General features: G+C 44.1%; 1 protein-coding gene across 1 annotated transcript; it reads left to right on the top strand.

Annotated features, from left to right (window-relative positions):
* Positions 1–1,492: 1,492 nt before the first annotated feature.
* Positions 1,493–22,194, top strand: gtf3c2 (general transcription factor IIIC, polypeptide 2, beta). Its single transcript, XM_036549876.1, has 19 exons — positions 1,493–1,600; positions 2,929–3,339; positions 3,565–3,937; positions 4,434–4,752; positions 4,856–4,947; positions 5,534–5,611; positions 5,756–5,854; positions 6,167–6,394; positions 6,489–6,600; positions 6,767–6,884; positions 13,866–13,897; positions 14,415–14,544; positions 15,082–15,226; positions 16,998–17,159; positions 17,871–17,958; positions 18,329–18,457; positions 18,641–18,787; positions 19,833–19,940; positions 21,871–22,194. The coding sequence occupies exons 2-19, from the start codon at positions 2,982–2,984 to the stop codon at positions 22,099–22,101; spliced, it is 2,949 nt and encodes a 982-aa protein (XP_036405769.1). The 5' UTR covers positions 1,493–1,600; positions 2,929–2,981; the 3' UTR covers positions 22,102–22,194.
* The last annotated feature ends 1,359 nt before the right edge of the window (positions 22,195–23,553 follow it).

Here is a 23,553-nt window from a genome sequence, read left to right as displayed (position 1 = left end):
TAGCCAAAAGGTCATTTGTTTAGCTGTCAGTTTGGGGATTGCTCTTGTACCTTTTGGTAAGATACCGTAAAACTTGCAATAAACACCGAGGTGTTTATTTGATTTTTTTAATTACTTCACTTTACCGGCGTTTATTGGAGGCGATAATAAGAGACCTGCGTTTATTTCACCTAAAGCCCTCAGGCTTCTGCAAGTTATTGGTAGCTGACCTGACCACGAAAATGCACCATGTTTTTTTTTCCCTAAGTAGCCTACTTAACAAACATTATACAGCGTTCTTTGGTAGCAACTCAAACAGGAATCACTAATAAAGTAAGTTAAATATTGTCATTGCAACCTATGATGGGAGAGCACAGTCTGTAAGAATAGCAGTATCACTGTGAATGTAGGCTACCATGATCCGAAAGACAGCTTGTTTTGTTTGTTTATGTTTCATTTGTGAACAAATGAACACGCATAAGGCAAACTGAATTCACTAAAACAACCTCATTTAGCCTAATGTAAAAAAAAATAGTTTTGTGTTATTTCGTTTTTTAGCCACAAAAATAAATAGCACTACTGTAAGCATTTTAACCCACTGCTCTTTCGTTTTATAGTCACGCAAAATAAATATAATCCATATATCCGCATTATAAGAGGCCTGCGTTTAGGCCCTATTGGACGTTTTACGAGTATGTAACCTCAGTTCACTCCATAAATATCCATTTGTATAAACGAATAATGTGTAAAAATTGTATGTTTGTATTTCACGCTGGATAATAGTGTGTGGCAAGCATATGCAAAGAAATAGGGCCTTTCTTCTTTAAATATTGTTTAAAAGGACCACACTTGAAAAAAAAAGAAGAAAGAAACCATAAAAGAGTAAACAAGCAAACCCATATACGGGTATACGCTCTGTTTCTTGGCGAATACGTTAAACTAAAGTACGTGAGGTTAGAACAAAATATGTAAGTACAGAACAAAGTTAGAACAGTAAGAAATCTTGTAAGCTGATGTTTAATTTATGAAATCACATACAAGACACTGCCATTGTCTTGATCATTACCATTAACTCAGGATATTAGGATATACAAGAGTTTTCGTTTTCTCGTCCTTGTGTTTATTTCACTCACAAAATAAATCAGATAAGAGAAAAAAAAATGTACCTTTAACTTGTTCATCCATTTGTTCATTTTTTCAAACACACAACGCAATCGTGAGCAATCACCAGACAAACAGAAGACCACCTGCAGTGTATTACAGAAATCACACTTACTTTATTAAGAAGTTAAACGTTGGGGCGAGAATGTGCGCAGAATAACCCTTGGTGTAAAATTTACACTGCAAATGATATCATTTTCGCCGGTTTGCATGGCATCCTCCTGAATGGTAGACCTCAATACGCCCTACTTGTGGCGACTACGTGAATTGCAAATAACTGCTAAGTTAGTATCACCTCTATGACACATGGGGGCAGCAGAGAGGCTTTTAGATCACAGTCTGAGAGAGTAAACATGGACGCCGCAGAAGTGGACATTGGTGTGTGATAGCGGGGATCAGTAATCATATTATTTTTTTTTCCTTGTCTTATTCGTAATAGTCGAAGCATACTTATTTGTTGGTAAGTGTATAGTAACGTGCACAATTCAAAGGTACTTTGCATTCAGTTTAAGTGGATGCAACGTTCCTGTGAAGTAAGTTCTTCTTTCAATAAACGTGCATATGGGTTTATGGGTTTCGAAACGAGTCTTTGTGGGTCAGCACACTAGCAGGCCCTTCTGGAGTTGGGAACTGGTTTATTCGGTTGAGCTATGGGTGCAACATTAGCCAACATACTGTATTTGCGGAGGTCTTTCCTGTTGTGCTTTGCTTGCCTGGTCAGATACTAGCATAGCTAGCTAGCAACTTAGCTGGCCAGGTTTTCTCCATGAGGTAGTTGGCTAGCTTGCTAGCTAAGACGATGTTTGACAGCTTTCCTTGTGAAATTATGCAGCGAATGCTAGCTTTTGATAAACAACCTCAGGCTAGCTGGCCATAAATATTCACAAAGGAAATCGTATTCGCTAGTCTAAAATATAATAGTTAATGTGTTTGTTTTTTCTTATTTCTACTAAATTAGCTGGGTTAGCTAGCTACCTAGCTGCATCTGACATTGCCCTTTAACTATATCGATACATCATCAACAGGAAGCTGTTTGAATGTGGAAAGGAAATGGTTAGCTGAATATTGCTACAATCGTGTGTGCAGTATGATTGTATGAATATTCTTAACGTTTCCAGTCAAAACAACAGTTATTACAAATCAGATGTTATCTAGCTAACTGGCTAGCTATGTGTCCCACGCTCTCCTTAACCGATAACGTTAGCTACGTGGCTGGCAAAATGCTTTGAGCCATTGGTTTAATGCCGATAACGTTACCCTCTTCATTTGCGAGGCTGCCAGCCTGCTCCCAGTGTGAAACCCATAAACGTTCTACTGTGTCTTAGAGAGTACTAGAGAATACTACCATTTACAGAAACCAAGAACAACCCTTTTACAATCAAGAATCCTTAACGCAGATGGTTACATATATAAATTAACAAACGATATAAAATAATATATAAAAGAATGAATTAAAAAATGAATATTCCAATGACAGATTACGTTGTATGGAATATAAATTGTAGTAGACTACATTATGTTAGACTTTCCCGGGTTTTTTAAATTAACAATCAATATTAACTGTTAAATTATTCACTATCTAGATTTAATTTGCTATGTTGCGCTGTGATATAGTTGCGCGCTAGCCAAGTTCATGCATATGAATAAATCCATAAATGTGTCCTCTGGGTAAGATCTGCGACTGAACCGGACACAACTTTTATTTTGATTTCCCATAAATGTCCTACTGTTTCTGTGTGTTAAACCAGTAAAGATTTGAACATGCATTGAAGTGCATCTCTCTCCCAGGTATGCTGTTCTGTTAGCGACGCTGTTGAACGTGCAAGGGACCAGGACCATTGATGGCAGCCACTGTCCAGGCTAAGACGTGCAGAAGGAATAAAGTCTTGGGGGTAACCCAGGAGTCTGAGGGGCGCAAGGGTGAGCTATCCGGGGTCAAACAGAGGGAAGGGACTCAGAAGCTGCACGAAGATGCTTCAGAACCCGGGAAACTCAGGGAGGGCCATGCTGGTTCTGAAAAGGCTATCAGCTTGGTTGCCAAGGCCACGGTAGAGACCAGTCTTGCTGACAGTGTTCAGGGATGTGCAGGTATGGACAGCGTGACAGGTGTGGAGAATGGCACAGATGTGGACAATGGACCAGATGTTGACTCTGCACGAGGCAGCTCAGCAGATCAGCAAAACCACGATGAGTCTTCTTGTGAGTATCAGTACCTGTTTATCTTGTTCTCTGTGAAGGCCAATGTTGTTGTCCTTAATCCAAATGTCATAGAACTGCTTGTTTCTGGAAGAATGCAGAGAAACACTCTTTGGAGACAACCCCACCTGTTTTCTATAATTATATCTTCATGTATAAAATGAGCACACATTTTCTGTCCGAATCTTTTGGGTGACCAGTTCCAGAACATTACCCCATTCTTCACAGGTCAGCGGGTGGACAGCACCCAGCCTCTCTCTGACGAGCCATCCAATGCGGCATCCAGCTCTTCACCTGTCCGGCAACCGAGAAAAGTGGGCCGGCCACGGAAGAACCCCAGGCCCAAGAAGGTGCTCACGCCTTCCAAATCCACCGCCCCCAGCCTAGCGACAAGCACAGAGACCAACAAAGAACAGACCCCAGCACCACAGAAACGCAGAAAGAGGAGGACCAAGGCTGAGATTCTGGCTGCTGCTGCTGCCGCAGCTGCTGAGTGTCAGCTAACTAGCACGCCTCTCTCAAAGCCCCAAAACCAGCTGGGGAACGCAGAAGAGCAGGAGATGACCCCTAGTGGCAGACCGAAGAGGAGAGCTGCCAAGGCGTAAGGCCCAATCTTCTAGCAGCTTTGTGTGGCAGAGCGGTCACGGCTGTATGTGTACGATTAGGAGGTTGTTGGTTCAAACCCCACAGCTGTTGTACTTAGCACTGCCTTATCTAGCCGGCGTGACATCAGTAAGCATTCTAACAATTTCCAGATCTTCTACTTCATATGAAAGGGTTTTCCTAGTGCGTTCTCATTTTCCCCTGGCTCTGGGCCCTGTTGTTATTATTTTAAGGCCCAAAAGCACTTGTTTTCAAAGGTATATTTATTTTTGCTCTGTGCCGTTGGGAAACTAATACACTTTAGCTCAGTGTTGAACAAAAAAATGAGATACCCTGTATGATAATTATTATTACAGTTACAGAATATAGTATAAATTGTCTAATTGTCCTTGCAGTTCATTTTTTTACTTCCCTGTTGGTGCATACTTGGAAAGCATCAGGATTGGTTGGGCTGGTCTGAGAGGTGAACATTTGGTATCGCTGGTTTGTCACAGTGCCATGGAATACCTCCACTCCCTGGTGGAAGACATGGAGGATACGCATCTGAGTTCCGATAAGAAAAAAGGTAAGCTAGATCTGGACCACAGCTCTGGCCCGCCCCAGAAACAGGCCCGGGGCCGTGGGAAGAAGAGGAAAGCCCGGGACCTGGACAGCGATGAAGCCAGCGGGGATGAAGACTTTGTCCCTGACCACAAGGATGATGAGAGCGAGGAAGAGCACACCCAGGACGACGATGACGATGACTCCGTCTCGAGCTTGGACAGGGAGCTGAAGATGTTGCGTGGAGACTCCCGTGGAAAAAGCACACCGACAGTGAGTCCAGTTCAGACATTTCCAGGTCAGGGGGAACAAGTGGAGGTTGAGGAAAAAAAACTTGAGGGGAACCTTGCTGACTTAGTTTTTTTCTTCCCTACAGGCTAAGCGCAAATACAAAGGCATGGCAGCCAATGGCTTGGTGAACAATGTCATGGGCCCTATCTGGTGTTGTACCACTACCACTAAGGAGTTGTAAGCTACTACATTCTGTCTGACCCTTTCTGAATAGAATCTTATGTCTTCACATAACCTTGTGTAGTAATATAATATACTACACCTTCTACTCAGACTATAGCTGTAGAAGGTGTATTTTATCAGGTAGTATTTTGTCAGCTTTGCACAATTCTGCCTTAAAAAAGATTTGTTTCAGTGTGAAAAGTGTTCATTCTGCCTAAGTAATTGAAATAAAGTAGAGAATAATCATTACAGTGCCACAGTTCCAGCAAAATGTGAGCAATGTAATCATTTTAGAAAAGGAACAAACAGCATCTTTAGAAATGAAAATAATGCTCAAAGTGCATGGCCATTGGAGCTATACTGAGTGATACTAGAAGCAGGTTAGTGTACTAAGTGAAAGGTAGTAAGACATCTTTCATTCAATGCATTAATCTGCCCCTTGTGAAACCTGTAATGTCTCAATCTGCTGTGCACTAGAAGTGTTATTTTTATCCTTGGACATTGACAAAGCACTGCATATGGTTATCAGAAATAACAGTGACTTTTGGTTGTGTGACATGTCTGGTTCATAAAACCAAATTTCTGTCTGTCCATCCTGCAGCCGGGAGGAGCACCATGCCTCCTGGGTCTTTCCTGAGTGGATCCCTTCGGCTAAAGACTGGCAATTCCTGTCTGCAAGGTATTATATGTTCCTCCTGTACATTTGGTTGAACATTCAGATAATGAGCATTTACAGATTCTTTCACCCACCAGATAAGGGTTTAGTATTTGGTGATTAAATTGGTGATTAAGTGCTATTTTAAAGGGTGTTTGTTTTCTTCAGTGAGTCGGAGAAATACTTACCCAAACAAGAGCAATCTCCAGCCTTCAGGATTTCAAGAGAGGGACTCAAAGAAGAGACAACCTTATGCAAAATTCAAAGGTAGGCAAAGTTATGGGACAGCCATGGAATTGGGCCAGGAAAAAAGCATTGCCTTAGCAGCTCCTCTGAGCAGCAAGTGAACCTGGAGTGAATATGCTTCTAAAAGAAGTTTTTATCATGGGATTTCATCTCTGCTGTTGGAATTGTTAATATAATTTCTTCCTGCAGTCATTTTTATTTCTCTCTTATAGGTTGTAAAGTGCCCTGCAGCAAGGCAGAGAGCACTCTGTGTAGTAAAGTTCCTTTGATCAATCAATGGGTAGCACAGTCTGGGTGACTGACAGTGACTCACGCCTCAATGTCGTTCCCTAGGTTCGACAGCCTCCCTGTTCACCCCGAGCGCTGGGACACGGGCTTCTTTGTGGGTGGCCCTATCTGGTCCATGGACTGGTGCCCGTGTCCAGGCGGGGCGACCAGCAGCCAGTTCGCTGCCATCTACTGCCACAGGGGCATGGACGACCAGCATGTGATGACGGGCACCTCCACTGAGCCCGCCCTGCTGCAGATATGGGACCTGGGCGAACTGCAGTATGACACATGGTGAGCTGTCATAGCACATGCCCAGAAAAAAACACACACACGCACTGTGATACACAGCAAATGATGCCCAGGCTAACACCAGTTCTCCTTTCAGCCCCGCGGCCCCAGCACGCTTGGCCTACGCCGTCGCCATGGACGACGGGTGTATTTGGGATATGAAGTGGTGCCCGAGTGGGGCGTGGGAGCTGCCAACAACCTCCAGAAAGGTAGGAGCATCACATCCGCTGGCACACCAGTAAAAGGACAGCCCTCATGCTGCATGCAGACCCCACTTCTCCCTCTCTAGTGCAGAGCAGGAGCACATATGTACTGTTGCGTATCTGTCTATCGCTGTTACGTATCCATCCTGAGCTTGTCTCATTTGTGCTGCAGGTTCCCCAGATGTCCAGGCTGGGGATCCTGGCTGCAGCTTTGTCCAGTGGGAACATCACAGTGTACAGCCTGCCTCACCAGGATGCCCTGATGGCTGTTAGGAAGAGCCGAACGAAAGGTAGAGCTTGTAAAAGCACCTCGCTGATCACTGCATGATAGTAACAGAAGTTCCCCAAAAACTGTTGTGTGTGCGTGTTCTCTGTGTGAGAGATCTATGTAAAAAAGGCTACTTTCTTCTCAGCTGTGTTTTGTATTTCTCTGATCACTCAAACGAGTCTGGCTGGCAAGTCTGGCTGGCAGTTAAGTGGATATAATTACTTGATGTGTATCATGAGGCATGCCAATTTTTTATTTTTGCTTGGGGCTTTCCTTGTAAGGATAGCATACAGTAGCACATTTTTGGAGAGCTCTGGATTCAAGCATACAGTTCTCGCATTAAAAAGATTTAAGAGGCTTTTCTCACAGACACCAAAAAAAGTAAGAAAAATTTGTGGTGTTTTATGGCAACAATGTTGTTATAATGCCAGGAGGGGGAGACATATACCCTCAAATGAACCTCCTGCAACACACTGAAGTAAACCTACCATTTCTTGAGGAACAGAACAGGTTGTTCTACTAAAGCAGATTGTCACAGCACATCATTCTAAGCATATTTATGCCAATTTGATTGTAATATTATGATCAGAGTTTGTGGTAAAAGTGTCGCCCAGTTTCATTTTACTGCTTAAGGAGTTTAAATCAGTCACATTTAATCCAGTCCTACATTTACATCGGTGGAAGGAAGGAAAAAATCATTTGAAGTAATGTCTACAGTGCGAGGGAGCGTCAGGAAGTGTATCAGTGTGGTGCGGTACTTCCAGCAGGCAAATCACTTCCTCCATTGTTCTGGTTCTGTACCGAATGAATCAGTAATGTAAGGAGTCGCCATGATCCGGAGGGTCGGTGACTCATAACCAGGTCCAGTGACGCTGCAGCTTGGCAACCTCACTGGTCCTGGTGTGGAGCTCCTTCCTCTCTGGCTCTGTTGTATAAAACGCCTTGATTAGCTGAACATCGGTAAACAGCGGCCCTGAGTGACTGGAACACCGGAGAACACTACTCTGAGTGTTAATGCCACGGCTGACTGTGTGAATTCACAAAGCACCACGGGGTGCAGTGCATCTGCTTGTAGTCACCGTCCATCTGGAGCTCGTTTAAAGTCAAAGTGAAGGGTGGTACACACATCAGCTTGGAACAGAATGTTATGTTATCTTACAGAATTTCATGCTCACTCTGGTAATGTCTGTATGGAAACAGGCATTCCCAGAGTGGCAGGTGAGAGACAGGTGTGTCTCTGATATGATCATTGTAGGATTCGATGGATCCTGTTAGTAGAGAGATGGAAATCACGCTACATATGTGGACTGTTTATCTGCTTGACATAGCTGGAAAAAATCCATAACATTCATGTACGTTTTTGATTTATAAACTACCCACAAATGAAAATGAACATGTGGGGGAAATAGCCCATAGTTCAGCACATAGTGGGGCTGCAGTGTAGCACAGGAGCAGGACTTGTAACCGAAAGGTTGCCAGTTCGATTCCCGATGGGGCCCTGCTGCTGTATCATTGGGCAAGCTACTTAACCCACAGTTGCCTCAGTAAATATTCAGCTGTATGAATGGATAACTGATGTAATTCACTTTGGATAAGGCTGTTTGCTAAATACCAATAATGTAATGTAATATAATACCACTTACCTTTATGTGTCTCCTGAATGATATCACAAACAAGGAATTCTGGGACCTTCCAGAGCAGAGCTGTTTTTGAGGAAAGGGAAAGAATTAATTCTTACTTCTATGCAAAGATACTAAAAATCAAAAATATGTTCTCTGTATGGTGTGACTTGTGTCCTTTATATGAGTGAGACCTACAGTTCCAGTGAAAAGTTTGGACATACCTACTCATAGAAGGGTTTTTCTTTATTTGTATCATTTTTAGAATACTAGTAAAGACATCACATCTAAGAAATAACACAAATGGAATTATGCAGTGACCAAAATTTTTTGGAAAGAAATGTATACGTAGGCATCAACTTTACTATTTCTATGTATCTAAGAAACAAATTTTACGCATTTAAACATAAGTCTTTCGATCAGAATGTCTTTGAATGCATGTTTCCCATTATCTTAATCCAGTGTCTCCAAACATTTCATTGGTACTGTATATTCAGCATTATGTTTTATAAAACTCCTATAAAGCATTTGCTGAGTCCCCATAAAAATGAGATTAATGTACCAAATGTTTTTGTTCTACTGAGTGAATAATAATAGGTTACATTCATATAGCCCTTATCAAGGTTCTCAGAGTGCTTTACAGTGAAGAGGAGGAGGACTCACTTCAGCCACCATTGATGTGTAGCACCCATATAGGTGATGCGTGGTAGCCATTTTGTATCAGAATACTCGCCACTCATCAGCTGACGTGATAAGGGAGGGAATATTTACCCACTTAAACTGGGAGATTATTAGACGCCACATTGAAAGAGCCTGATTTTAGCCAGGGCACTTAGGAGCCCCCCATTCTTTGTGAGAGGTGCGAAGTCAAGACCTGGGTTTAATGTCCTGTCTGAAAGACGACATCTCTTACAGCACAGTATCTCTGTTGGCTGCACTTTTTGAAGCAAATTCAGTACACATTTTGAAGTATTCCCCAGTGAATCCTGGGTCTCGCTGTGTGATGTAGAGAAAGGTCTGTATGTTCATGTCAGTGTGCCAGCATGCCTTAGTTTGGAGGTGTGTGCCAGCACAGTCTAATACAGTTAACATTAGCTATGTTATAGCAGCTGTCTGACCCAGTCTGCTGCTCCCTCCCCCTCTCTGGGGATATTAGATTATCTGCAGTGCTCTATCAGATTGTCCCATTGCTGGGCATCCCTGCACTGCATTATCTAGAGAGTGTCCCAGTGATGTATGGGGGTGTGTCCCAGGCTGGCTGCATCCTGTGATACCAAACTCACATTGTTCCTGCAGTGTGCAGTCTTCCAGGGGCCCCGCCTCCATCAGAGTGGGAGAGTCTCTGGCCTGCTGACACCCCTCTCACACACACACACACACACACACAGGCACACTGAGGCTGGAGTTTGTGATGCTTGATATGCAATGCAGGCCATTCAGTATAATTACTTCAGTTCAGCCAGGGTCACCCAATGCTCAGTGGAAAATTGATGGCAAAGCTGTGATTATTTATCACTGAGAAGCTTCTGGATTTCTACTTTATATCACCTCACAGTGAGGAAAAAACCCAGATCAGCAGGAATTTGTTTATAAACCAGTTACTTTCATGGCCATGTATAAACCAATAGGGGCTGATATTAAAACGCGGGTATGTTGTGCATGCCAAAGCAATGCATGCACAAACACAGCATATTGTCATGACACCATAGATGTGGGAATAAAGTCTGAGCAGTTAATTTGATTAACGAGGAAATTATCCAGATATGCAGCTGTTTGTTTTGACAGATAAAAGTTATTAACCCAAGAGCCCAGCAAGCTCATCTGATGAGTTCATAAGCCACGGTGCACAACGATATACTGCACACCAGATTAATAGAACGGCTACCTTTTCCATCCATTACCTTCAGAGAGTGTACCTGTCCCCATCTGCGGCAACGCTCCGCGCTGTTCGGTTTAATTATTCAAACTATCGACCATGAAAGCACAGGAAAGCAAATGCTCTGTTTGTGGCAGTCGCAGTGGCTGTGGCTTTGCACTCAGAAAAGTGGCAATACAATCCGGCATCATTTTTGTCTCTGTCCGTGAGAGGCGAAGCAGCCCTCCATCGTTGGGAGGATGGCATTAAATTGGCTTTATTGAACCCGAAATGCCTGCTTTATTCCCATTCCTCTGTTCGCTGCGCTCCCCTAACGCTCGGTAAGTCACTGTCAGGCATCAGTCGGACTGTATTGGTTGGCCCAGCTCACCCCAGGAGATAAGAGGAGCTCCACTGCGGTTAATTAATGGCACGAATCTTTATTTTCCAATTTCCAGGCGCTTTCCTTTGTAGGCTTTTGTTGTTTTGCACTTTATTTATTACGCTGAATTTACAGTTTAATGCCTGCCTAATTACACTTCTCCCAGTCAGCCTTGGAAGAGTCATATTCCTTCCCTAACACAGCAGCTTCATCAAAATCATGCGGTTTATAGGCAATTCCTGCCTTTTGCTGGTTTTATTACGTGTTTTTATTTATGTGTCAAGGTGCCACCATATTTAAATTTCGGTTATACACCACAGATCTACTCCAGTTTACAATTTTCAGACCAAAAACATTTTTGATACACTACATCGGATTATTTAATTTTAAGATTATTAATCAGATTATTTAATTTTCACATAATTTGCTGATAAAACGGGGTGTTTTTGGGGTGACTTACCTCTCTTATACATTTAAATAGTTGGATGTTTCAGCTTTCAGTTTAAATAGCAGCTCAAGGTCACAACAGTAGTGCCTTAATAGGATTTGAACCAGCAGCACTCTGGAATCTAAATCTGCTGTGCTCCCCACAATTTAAAGAAGCAGTATGTGTTTTTAGTATATTCAGCAGGATTTCAGTATAAAATGTGGTCTAATCTCTCTAGCAGTTGTCCTCTGTAATGCAGGCATTGTAGCATTATAGCTGCAAAGGGTTAGTGTGCCTCTTGGCAAATGGCAGTGTGTTGGAAGGTCATACAGAGGGTTGGGTATATTGAATGTTGAGGTTTACTGACCCTTGACCGTCAGGCCTCTTGACCTTGAACCATATCCTAAGGGGATTTGACCACATTTGGTGGGGGTGGACATGGTTGAGTCCCCACATGTACATCTGGCCTCTTGGAGAACTGCTGAGTCCTGCCAGCCGGAACTGGAGCCAGGAGGTGTCCTCCTACCCCTGAAACAGGGCTGACAAGTACCCTCCACACGCTCATTTTCCCCACAGATTGCATTTCCTCTCTGTCACAAAGCCTTACATTTAACCACGGACCTGGTGCATTGTGTTTGTAATGCAGTGTCTTTGTCCTCCTGAAGTCCTTTAAGGAGAGGAATTGTCTCCATGCATCCTGGAAATTAGTTTGCCATTTTCTGAAAGAATGCCTGATCTTCTCTCTTTCCGCAAGGGATTTTTTTTTTTTTTTTGGGCCTCAAAGTGAAGGGAACAGTGCGTGAGCCAGCAGTGAAAGCGTTAACCAGAGCTGGCCGCTAACGTTTACACAATAGCTTCAGAATGTTTGGCTCAGATAATTCTAAATAGCTTTTTTGTGTGTATGAGTCCGCCTGTAAAAGATGGGGGGGAAAGAGCTGCTTCTCCTTGCTCAATGGAGATAATTTACTAGCTCGTTTCCATCAGACAAGGATCTATAATTGAAATGACAAAAAAGATGCATCGCTACGCAGTTGTTAGTGTTTGAAGCCATGAATTTCAGGCTAGTACCTGACACCCCTTTACCCGGGGGCTGTCAGTCAGGAAGGGCTTAGTCAGCCTATCGGAGGGGCTTGCATTTTGGGGCTGTCTCTTGTGAGTGAGTGAGGGTGCGGGCTTGCTATCGACCAGAGAGGCGCCGAGAGCGCTGAACCTGGGGGAGAGCAGCTCTGCAGTGAGCTCCCTGTGCACGTGCCACCACAGCACAGACAGCAGCCGCCCTGTGAGTCGCTCTGCAGTGGCCAGTAGCCCAGCCTTGCAAATACAACAGTGTCTTTCATCTGTGGCATACTACACAGGGGCAGACAAACTCAACCCGTTAAGTGCGCAGAAATCAACTGTCTGATTTTTGTACTCCTGCGTCTAATTATGTCACATGGCTGTAGGCGCGGTAGCTCCTTTGCCATCGTGCTGGAATGTATTTTTGGAATGGTCACTGTTGTTCGGCACAGCTCTCTTCTTCACCTCTAATGTCAGCCATTTATTCAGTCAGAGAAATCAAGTTACCATACCTAGCTTATAGGTACAATAGGAACGTTTCACTTAAGGCTGAAACCAGCATTTCCTTTGGTAAAGACTCCAGTGCTATGCCCACTACACCACACAGAGCCCCTCCTGTGTATATTGTGCTAATTGTTATAATGCATACATGTTACATAATGCATTTATGTGTGTAGTAATGCGTGTGGATGACATTAAGTAATTTTATATATATTTATCCTGCTTGTGGCATGTAGTGATGAAGAAGGAGTGCTGGAAGGCAGAGAGGCAGCAGCTCCTCATTTAGTGCCTTGTGTTAGATCCTGTGGACGGATGCGCCCCGGCACGGGGCCATTTTCAGAAGGATTGATGTGTTTTGGGGGATCTGCGGGTCTGGTTTCTAAAAGGCCGTGCATCGGGCAGGCCGCCTCGCCGGAGTCCGAGGCTCACATTAAAGGACAGTGCTCAGGACGATGAATAGGGCTCTGTCTGCCCGGTGATGAAACGCTCTCTGCTCCCCGCACATCCATTACGAAGGGTGGGCGCCTCCACAAAGACTGACAGCCTCTCAGTCCATCCTATCAGAAAAATGACAGACTCACGGTTGTGAGGGAGTCTGGTTCCCGATGCCTCTCCATCCTGTCTGTGCAGCAGAACTGTGCAGAATTAGAGCATCTTTTTTAAGGGCCTGTGATTTACACCAACCTGCCCTTTTTTCTGTGTTTGTGTCTGTGCGTGTGTGTAGGTGTTAGAATATGTAAGTGCATGCATGTATGCTGTGTGTGTGTGTGTGTGTGTGTGTGTGTGTTCCTGTGTGTGTGTGTGTGTGTGTGTGTGTGTGTGTGTTAGAATGTGTTCCTGTTTTTCAGAGTGCTCGTGTTGCTGTGTGTGTGTGTGTGTGTGTATGTGTGTATGTGTGTGTGTGTGTGTGTGTGTTAGAATGTGTTCCTGTGTTTCAGAGTGCTCGTGTTGCTGTGTGTGCAGGTACTGGCAGGTTTATGAGCACATGTGTGTGTTTGCGGTCACAGATGGATGAGGATACCTCCTTGAGTTCATCCAGCAAACCACCCCCTCATCTCTAATTAATTTCTGTAATAAATGTGTGCTCAGGTATTGAATTATAAATTTCGTATCTGTAAGAACATAAAGTGGTTGATAAACACTATTTATGTGTTTTCCAATAGGAGGAGACAGCCAAGCTCCACTGATATGCCAGGTAGGTCAATAATTGTTCTCAGAAAACATCCAACCAGCACAACACACTTGAAGATAAGGCTCTACCGCAAAGTTGCATACTTTTGTCCTAGCTGTCGTCAAACCATGGACTTTGAGGCAAAATACTGTCTATCCAAAGATGGTTCAGTGCAGTTTACATCAGTGTTGTCAGAATCTGGCAGCCTTTGGCATTGAATTCCATTTTACCTTCAGTATAGAAATGAAAATAAATCTCTACATTTTCACTTCTGTTTGCATTTTCTAAGATTACCGAAATGAAATTACCGGTGAAATCTACACATTTCATAATTCATCATTTCAGATTGATTTTTGAAAATGAGAATACTTAATTTGACATCACACATACCCCCACATAATATGGAACTACCTGTCAGAGCTGATTAGGAGTGCATTAGTGGAACACGACCCACGACTCACGAGGTAGAGGTGAGTAGGGAGGTTTAAGTGCTTATGACTTCACAAAAGGGCTGCTGGAACAGGGTGTGTTCTGTCTGCAGGTCCAGCCTGTTGCTGTTCTAAAGGTGGGCTCCATTCAGGCTAGCGAACCCAGTCAGGCTGGTCAGTGTTTCACCCTGGACTGGATGCCTATGAAGCCCCACAATGTCCTGGCAGCTGGCTTCTACGACGGTATCTATCGACACGTTCAGCACATTAAATGCACCATTTTTGTTCCACAATAGAAAAAGAGAACACCGTTTGTTTTTTGTAAGAAGACACACAAAAAGAGAACTTTGTTTTCTTAATGTCCAATTAAGAAAACAAAGAAACAATGTATAATAGAGCAAATACAGTTATAACGCTTACATGCTTAGGCACAGATTTACAGTTCCAGAGTGCTTTCTGAATTTTTGAGAACCTATGCTTTACAGCTGAAGCGGTGTATAAATAAGTATATCTTTTCTTTCCATTCTCAAAGGCCCTATTCTGTTTTTTATTGCAACATATTTTTCCCTGTTTTGAGCACGGCCCCCACTTCTCTCCTGTTTCCCGCTCCAGTCTGTTTTATTGGCTACCACTGATCAAACTGTGGCACTTGACTTGAACAGTGCCAGAGCATGCAGGAAGAGTGTTGACTTCACATTGTAACGGTGATAAGTGACTTTACTGGCCTTGCTGGTAGATCACTGCAATGATTCATGGACTGTTCCCCACTGCTCCTTGGAGGCACTGTGAACTTGTGGAACCTGAACACCAAGTCCTTGCTGCTGCGCGTGCGGTCGCCCCGCGGTTTGTTGACGCTGTACCCCTACCACTGCTTCACGGCCCACGACCACGCCATCCGCACCCTCGCCTGGTGCAAGGCGTCCAGGTACGAGCTGCAGCTGCCGCCCCTTTCGGCTTTCCTGCCCTTGCAGGTCTCCAGCCTCTCAGAGATTCCTCAGCTGCACATTCACATAAAATTAAAAGAAACATTCATTGGTGACCTCACTGAACCCATCTTGAAGTGAGGTCAACTGTGGTTTCTCTGAAAGGATTGTGAGTCTGTTCTGTTCTGTGTAACTGCAATGTACTTCATCCTCAGCTTTTACCAAGTATTTTAAGCAGGTATGCGTCTTTTAACTTCTGCCAGTCACTGAAATGAACAAATGATGCAGGGTAGGTAACTAACAAATTAAGCACAGACTTAAAGTAGTTACTAAAAGTCAAGGAGAAATCACACCTTAAGACTGAATAGACGCTGTAGTCATTATTTGGGAAATGCCTATAATGTGCTCTGTGGTCAGATTGAATAAAGGCCTGCAGCTTGTCGAGCCAAAGAACCCATTGACAGAACCTTCTGCATACACCGAGCAGCCCCTTTTGCCAGAATCCCTATTTATTCTGTGCTGTAGAAGAACAAAATGGAACCGCTTTTCGATTCAGAGTGTCCATCTCTGTGAAGCCCGGGGGGGAGCAGCCACACAGCCGGGCGCATTACCATTCTGCACATGCTGCCTGTCCTTGTCTTTGCAATCCAAAGCAGCCCTGGAGCGTGAAAAAGCACTGGCCTTTCTACAGGAGACAGGGGCGCGCTCCAGCATGGAGGACTGGAAAAGCTCATTCTGAAAACAATACTCCCCCCCCAACATGGCACTGCATGCCGGTAATGCCACCGGTATAGCTTTCACATCTAACATCCTCACTCGAGACACCCAAAGCCAGCTTACGCGGAATTCCAATGCACACATTCAATTACCAAAGTGAAAAAAACACGTGATGATGCTGGGAGTTGGGGGGGGGGGTTAAACAGATGGCTGATCAGCGAGCAGAAGAAGTGAATGAAGATTTTCCGCATGCCGACAGTTGCCGTGCATGAACATTGTGTAAACATCTTTTGCGGGAGTCAGAAGGATGCTCAGCTGGCATCTCTGCGTAGGTCCAGATGCTCAAATGAGGAGAGATACAGAAGATCTCTGGCTAGTCAAGGATTCTCTGACAGCCTGGGTGCCACGAAGGACCAAACAATAGTGACTGACAAACTAATAATAAGGAACAAAAAAAAATTATAAACAAAGAATACTTAAATGCATGATTAAATAAATACATGAATACATGCTCTGGGGTCATTGTCAGGGGAAGACACGCGGTAAAGGCTGTTTATTTCTTGCCAGCTAACTCAAGACACATTCTGTTTGACATGAGATGGTGACCACATCTGGTACGCTTAATGAAGTCACTGCCATTTGTGTCTGCTGTAAAATCTGAAGTGTGAGGGGCTTATTGTTACGATGTGTAATATGTGCAGTGGAGCAGCAAAAAATAATTAAAATCCAGAGATTGCAAGATGATCATAACATCACACACTGTGCGCACAGAACATCCAACTGCATTTAAACGTGTTTATCTATAAATTTGTCTTTGTGATTAAACTATAAAGAGCAGAGGCCATAACAGTATGGGAAGAGAAGTGCAATGAGTGTAATATTGATAGAGTGTAACATTCTAATGTAGTCAGTTTTAGATATGAGACACTTATGGCCCAAGAGACAGATATAGGAGGAGAGGGATACCAGGTATTTTTCTTAGCTGCCCAGCTGGGTTTAACCAACCTTAAATGAAGGTCCTCAGATTGAAGTCAATCTTACCTGTCCTTCTTTCAGTCATTTAATGGTAACAGCCAGCGATGACAGGAAGCTGAAGTTCTGGGATTTGAGGAAGACGTATGAGCCTATCAGCATGCAGAAGCGCTACATATCCACAGAGGTGTGCTGGCCACTGTACTGGTCTGGCATCTGCGTGGCACAAGAGTGCAGCTACACACCGTGAGTTATAGCCCAGTCTCTCTCCTGCTCTCATCTCTGATGATTGCAGTATTGACATTATATGGAGATTGATTTATTTTCCAGATTATATTTTCTAGAAAGTAAATATGCAGGGTTGCCCATTTCTTTGAAAAACTCACTATGTTACATTTTCTCCCAAAGATTCAAGTTTTCTGACTATGTGTCATGTAAACACCTTATTCCAATAACCATCCAATACAGCTAAGCAAGTATTTTGGTTAAGAGAAATTCAAATAAGAAAATAAGAATATTGATTCATTTAAACCTAAGACAGAATATTCCTCCTATAAGATAGTGTCTGCATGTTCAGTGTTTTTCAAGGAATCTATGGTCATAACTCACTCGCTAGCTAGGCGTTATGGATAACAAAAAGGCTCACAGAAATTATTCTCAGAATATGAAAATTCTCACGCTTGTCCTGTCAGGGTTTATCTAGGGTCCTCTGATTATTATGTGTATGTGGTCATATTTTATGGTTCTATTTCGTGTTACATCTTGTTTGGAATATGACCATAACCAGGTTAAGGACTATTGACTGGAAAACTGCATGTAAATGGAGTGAGTCTGTTACTTTTTTGATTCTCACGAATAGCAACCGCAGTGTGTGCCTTAGACAAACCCTCGACACATGTAATGTCTTCAATGCTTTTGTTTAAAGTCACTGAAAAAGGTCTTTTGTCTCACTTATAGGTATGGACAGCATGGAATCCATTACATAGATGCAGGATACTTTGGCTATAAGCCATACTTTATGGCACCAAGGAAAGGAACTATATGGGTATGTTTGCCTGAAACAGTGAGGGTGCAGACAATCATGGTTACATGAAGAATAACTCACACAATCAGGGTCACTTGGCATACGTAAGCTACGATGTTAAAGGGTGATGTGGTGGCCAGACAAGCTGAAGGATATTCAGCCATGACAGCATGCTATGATAGTGTGCCAATGGAGTGCAACAGCCTGCTGTCAAGGTATGGCCTTACTCTTATTCTTCTAATCCAGGGCTATTTACCATCTCCTTGCATAATACTACTGCACTCTGATTCTAGCATCATATTGTCAGCATATATTAAAATGTTATCACGTGCAACTTTTCACCGTTGACGCGAAAGAGCGCATGTACATGTTGAAGTCACTCTTGTTTCAGAGCGCCTCCTTCTCGGATTGGCTGAACACCAGTGTGACTGCAGACATCACCGGAGATGTGATCATGGTCCTGCTGCCTGTCATGTCCATCAACCCCAGCGGCATCAAGCGTACATTAGACCGTCGATTTGTACGTGCTCGGCTCCGCCCTCGACATTCCCTCTTGCGTTCCTTTTTGTTCTTAACTTGTGAGAATGTGCCCCAGAGCCCCGGCATGTGCCAGAATCTGCAGATTAATCTCGTCTGCTCCGTGGCCTTCTGCAGGCTCCAGAGTGCCTCCTCCTAACTCTTTCCTCGCCACTTTCCCCATCAGCCCGTGTACAGAACCGACATGGTCCGGTTTGGTTCTGACCCAGAGAGAGATGCACCGGGAGCAGAATGTAACGGACAGGACCCAGAGTCCCAGGTCTACAGCGAAGCCGTTAAGAAGCACTACCTCCATTTCCACGACATGGACATGGTGAGGGGAAGAATTTTAGAGATCTTTCCCAGCCTTCCTTGTTGGAAGGGTGTTCGCAGATAAGCTGAGCTGCTCTGATACTGCAGAGGCTGCGTGCGTGTGAGTGTGTGTGCGTGTCAGGTTATGTCTATCTGTTGGACCACAGAGACCAATGGGAGGGTGTGTGTGTCTGCACGCATGCGTGTCAGAACCTGTCTGCAAACCAGCAGCAGTTAATGTCACAGGCCATTTCTTGCAGGTTTTGAGTGGGAGAGATCAGGTGACTTTATTTGGTTAGTTATTTTTTGCTTTGTACACCAGAGCAGGCCATCTCATTGTATGAGGTGAGTGTGCCATTAAGGTTATCGCGGGGCGGGGGTGTGTTTGTTGTGTGTGTGTGTGTGTGTGTGTGTGTGTGTGTGTGTGTGTGTGTGTGTGTGTGTGTGTGTGTGTGTGTGTGTGAGAGAGACAGGGGAGTTACCACGGAGACACTGTAGCCTTCGCAGCCAGGCCCTTAGTGACGGCTCATCTCCGGGGTTATGGGTTGATTAAGTGCTGCACCCTTCATTAATTTAAAAATGAATCTGCCTCCTGCCCCTGGGTCAGCCATCTGTTCCCCTGCCTTCCGCTCCACTGGGTCCGAAGCTGACTGCTGTAGCACGCGCAGCAATGGCCCGCCGAGCATGTCCATTACCCACAACACCCCTGGCCTCACCACCCCACCCCCCACCCCCTTACAGCCCCCCTGGATGATGTGTGTCATGTATGCTGGGTGAGGGCAGAGGAGTTTTTCCCGCTGATTAAATTCTCCCCACCCTACCTCAAGAGAACAAGAGCCACATTGTCCTCAATCTGTCTTTCCTGCTGTCCAGTGCATTGAACATACACACAGTTCATGTGTTGAACACATGGGAGCTGGGTGCTGTGTCAGCATGGCTCCTGTGGTAATGGGGGTTAAAGAACTCCTGAGGGAGAGAGCATTCAAAATCTGTCTTAGCCTCCGAACCAGAGGTGGCGCTGTCCTGGCCAATGGCATCCTCTGACCGTGTACGCTGTTCTTCCGCAGAGAACGTTTAAGAATGCCGCCCAGAGAGCCCCGGTCAAGCACATGCAGGCCACGGAGACAAAGGGCATCATGTCATTGGACAAGATGCCGCTAGAATCTCTGCACAAGGTGAGTCTGCATTTCTCATCTCCACCTCTGATTGCTCCATATACAACCCCCACACATCTCCTGTCGCAACCCACTCTCTGCCCTCATTATAGCTCTAAACACAGCCCATCTCTCAGTATGGCTCATCTCAGCGCAGCTCATGTGTATCTCTTAGCTCCGCTCATCTCTTAGTCCAATTCATTTTTATCTCTTAGCTCCGCTCATTTGCCTTACTCATTACTGCTCATCAGCATCTCTAAGCCCAGCTCATTTGTATCTCTCGGTACAGCTCACCCACACGTCTAAGCTCAGCCCATCTCTCATTACTGCTGGTTTGCGTCTCTCAATACAGCTCGTCTACTCCCCAAGGCAGAGTTTTCCACAGTTCAGGCAATCCGAAGCACAGTGTCCGTTTATATTTTTTCTTAGTACGTATTCCTGTTCAAGAGGGCACCGACTTTACAAGTGGAAATCGTGTGCAGTAAAGCTTAATTATAGTCTTTGTTTCTTGACTCTTCTCTGCTATTCTGCCTTTCAAAAGCAGAGGTGCATGTCGATTTCCTCGAGGAATCGTATTTTTAATTTTCGGAGTGTTGGCCTCCCTGGGTTATCCGGTGCAGTGGTGTGCTTCCCCCTCACAGTAATGAAGGGGAGTGCCTAGACTCATCAATGGCTGGCGATAAAGACAGACAGAAAGTAATGGCCTGGAAAATGAAGAAAATGTCACTTTGGGTCCCAGCAGTAAAAAACAGGGAAATGGAACAAGAGCTCAGGTTGAGTGGATGTGTAGCCATGACCGGGGGTTGGGGGGAGGGGGGATTGTTTGAGACTCCTAAAAGTGATTCTCATGAGTACAGAGCACTGGAGGACACCCATCCCCAAGAGTCATGGGCATAGTTTAGAGGTTGTTCGAAAAACCTGATACCCCACAGGGGTTGTGGTTTTGGATAGTGGCTAAGGTTTCAGATTTTCTACCTAAATTGTCTTTAGCAGATTGTATAATCTGTCACAAACAATACCATAAAGTGACGTTGATCACATTTGTCTAAGGCACCCCTCAGCAAATGCATCTGTTAAGTGAATGTTGTTTACCTGATTCCATATACATGCTATGTGCTGTGTGGGATAACATCAAACTAACATTAAGCCTAACTCAAATATTTCCTGTGCTGAGTACTTGACTGTAATTAAAGCTCAAGTGTAATGAGATGTTTTATTGCCAGTGTTAGTCCAATGATTCAGGGGAGGCAAAGGAGGAGTGAAGGTTAAGTACACTGTTAATGGCTGTGAATCGATGGGTTTAAGTGTTCCACTGAATTTTTCTGTGTGATGTTCCTCGGTGAGGGAGCGTTGCACCACAGGCTGGACCTGAACGCTTGGGTTCTGTCTCCAACCTGCATCTGTCACAGTGCTGTCTTCCTTGTGATGGTTGCACACTATCCTCTGACTACAATCTGCATCACCCTGTCACTCCATCTCTTACACCTGCAATTTACATGTAGGCTTGCTCAGAAGATGGTCTCATGCAGAGTGACTCACAAGTTCACATGTACATTGCGTTGCATTACATTACATTATTGGCATTTAGCAGACACTCTTCTCCAACGTGACGTACGTAGGTTACAGTCTTTCTATGTTACACATTTATACAGCTGGATATTTGCCGAGGTAATTGTGGGTTAAGCACTTAGCACCCAAGAGTGCAGCAGCAGTGCCCTGGCGGAGAATCAAACCAGCAGCCTTTCGGTTACAAGTCCAGCTCCTTACCACTATGCTACACTGCCGCCCCATTTCACGTCACTTTTCATCACATTTCATCCTGTACAGCTGGATAACTACAGATTGGGTTACTTACTGTACACAAGGACACAGCAGCAGTCTATTCAAACCAGCAACTTTTCGGTTACGAGATGTGCTCCTACACCACCGTTTCTCTCTGCCCCCTTCTCAGGTGCGTATAAACCCCAACCTGGGCACTCAGAGCTGGCTGCTGTCAGCTGGGCAGTCGGGCCTGGTGCGGATGCACTGCATCCGTGCCATGAACAGCCCGTTCATTGACAAGATGGTGCGAGAGAGCGAGGCACAGTTCAGCGCCATGTTCCAGCCAGAGGGGGCCACTTCCAACCAGAACGACACCATGGCCGTACAGCACAGCACCGAGGGCACGGTGGAGGTGGTGTGACATCACAATAAAGCCCTCCCATAAACCCCCCAGTGAAGCTTCGCTTTACAGAATCATAGAAATTATCCACACAGAGGGGCTTAGGCCCTGAGCCAGGACTGCCTCACAGTGATTTTATTTCATCACGTTTCATTTTTTATATTTAACTTATTGTAAGTAAGAAAAAGAAAAAAAAAAAACAAACTATTTTCATACGATCTTGGATATGTTTGTTTTTTTAATTTTTTATATGTCTTTTAGTGGTACATTTATTTTAGGGATTTCGGTTTTGCTTGGTTGTAACCTGATGGCACTTAAAGCTATTTTTTCAGCCCATTCTGTGCAGAATGAAATCCCCCTCATTTCTTAATGCTTCAGTGTTTCTGTGTGTTTTTCCAAATCTGGGTGCGTGTAATTATATGTCTAGCGCTAAGCTAGATTTTATATTTCATATTTATTATATTATTTAGATTTATATTGCTTTTTTGCTCCTCTGTATATTATTAAAATGTCCTTTCATTCTTTTACTCAGAGCTGGCCTCTTTTTTTACCTAAATGAAAAATCATGGCCTCATCAAGACCTTAATGGGGAGTTACTATAACATATATCTTATGTGTGTACTTGAAGGATTGTGTATAATTGTTTGAATGAATCTGTAATAATTTGTCTTGGGATTCCATTTTAGCTGAATTCGCCATTTAAGGGCTGAGGGTGAGTATGGTCTGTGACTAAGACCAAATATATTAAAAGGTGAAGTTAAAGCCTGTCAGTGACCTGGCAGGCTTGGTTGCGTAATTGAATGTTGATGGTTTTTTGAAATGTCTGTCACTCAAAGCAGCGGATAACTGGTGTGGCACTGGTCCTGATCGATCAGCAGAGCATCAGGGTGTTTATCACACAAAGACATTTAGCTGAATTGTTTTGGAGACAGCCTTCTATGTTTGTTTTCAATTTTTTTGTTCCGTTTCCTGCTGAGGAAATGTAATGTTGGTCAGAACTGTGTCCTGCAGTTTATGTTTTGGTGGTTATGTTGCAGTTACGCTGCAGCTATTTTCCCACTTTTTGGTTATGAAAATAAAAGTAATCCCAGTCTGAATGTATTTCTAGGGTTTTAGGCCAGACCTATGGCTGTGGCTTTTCTTCAAGGGTCCTTCAGTCCTTTTTATCATTTTGTGTAGAAGCGTATTGTGAATGTTGCATGCAGTGTGTAACATGCCTTGGAAACGTGGGGCTTCATCAGTGCTAAAACTGGGGTAAACCTTTTCACACTCTTTTTCTGAAATCTGAAAATGGAGGTGTTTGTTACATACATACATTTTGTGATAAGCAAACAGGATCTCTTCATTGAATTAGAATGTTGGTGTCCTACAGTTAAACCCTGTCACTTTTGATGCACCCAAAGCTGGCCATTTTAGTGGGGAGTAAAAGTCTGGCCTGGTCTGTACTTCACTCACCATTAGCACTCTAGGGAT

Source organism: Megalops cyprinoides, chromosome 17 (genome assembly GCF_013368585.1).
Source record: "Megalops cyprinoides isolate fMegCyp1 chromosome 17, fMegCyp1.pri, whole genome shotgun sequence".
NCBI classification, from domain to species: Eukaryota; Metazoa; Chordata; class Actinopteri; order Elopiformes; family Megalopidae; genus Megalops; species Megalops cyprinoides.
The sequence above is the reverse complement of the archived record's forward strand: the minus strand, read 5'-3'. Positions and strand labels throughout refer to the sequence as shown.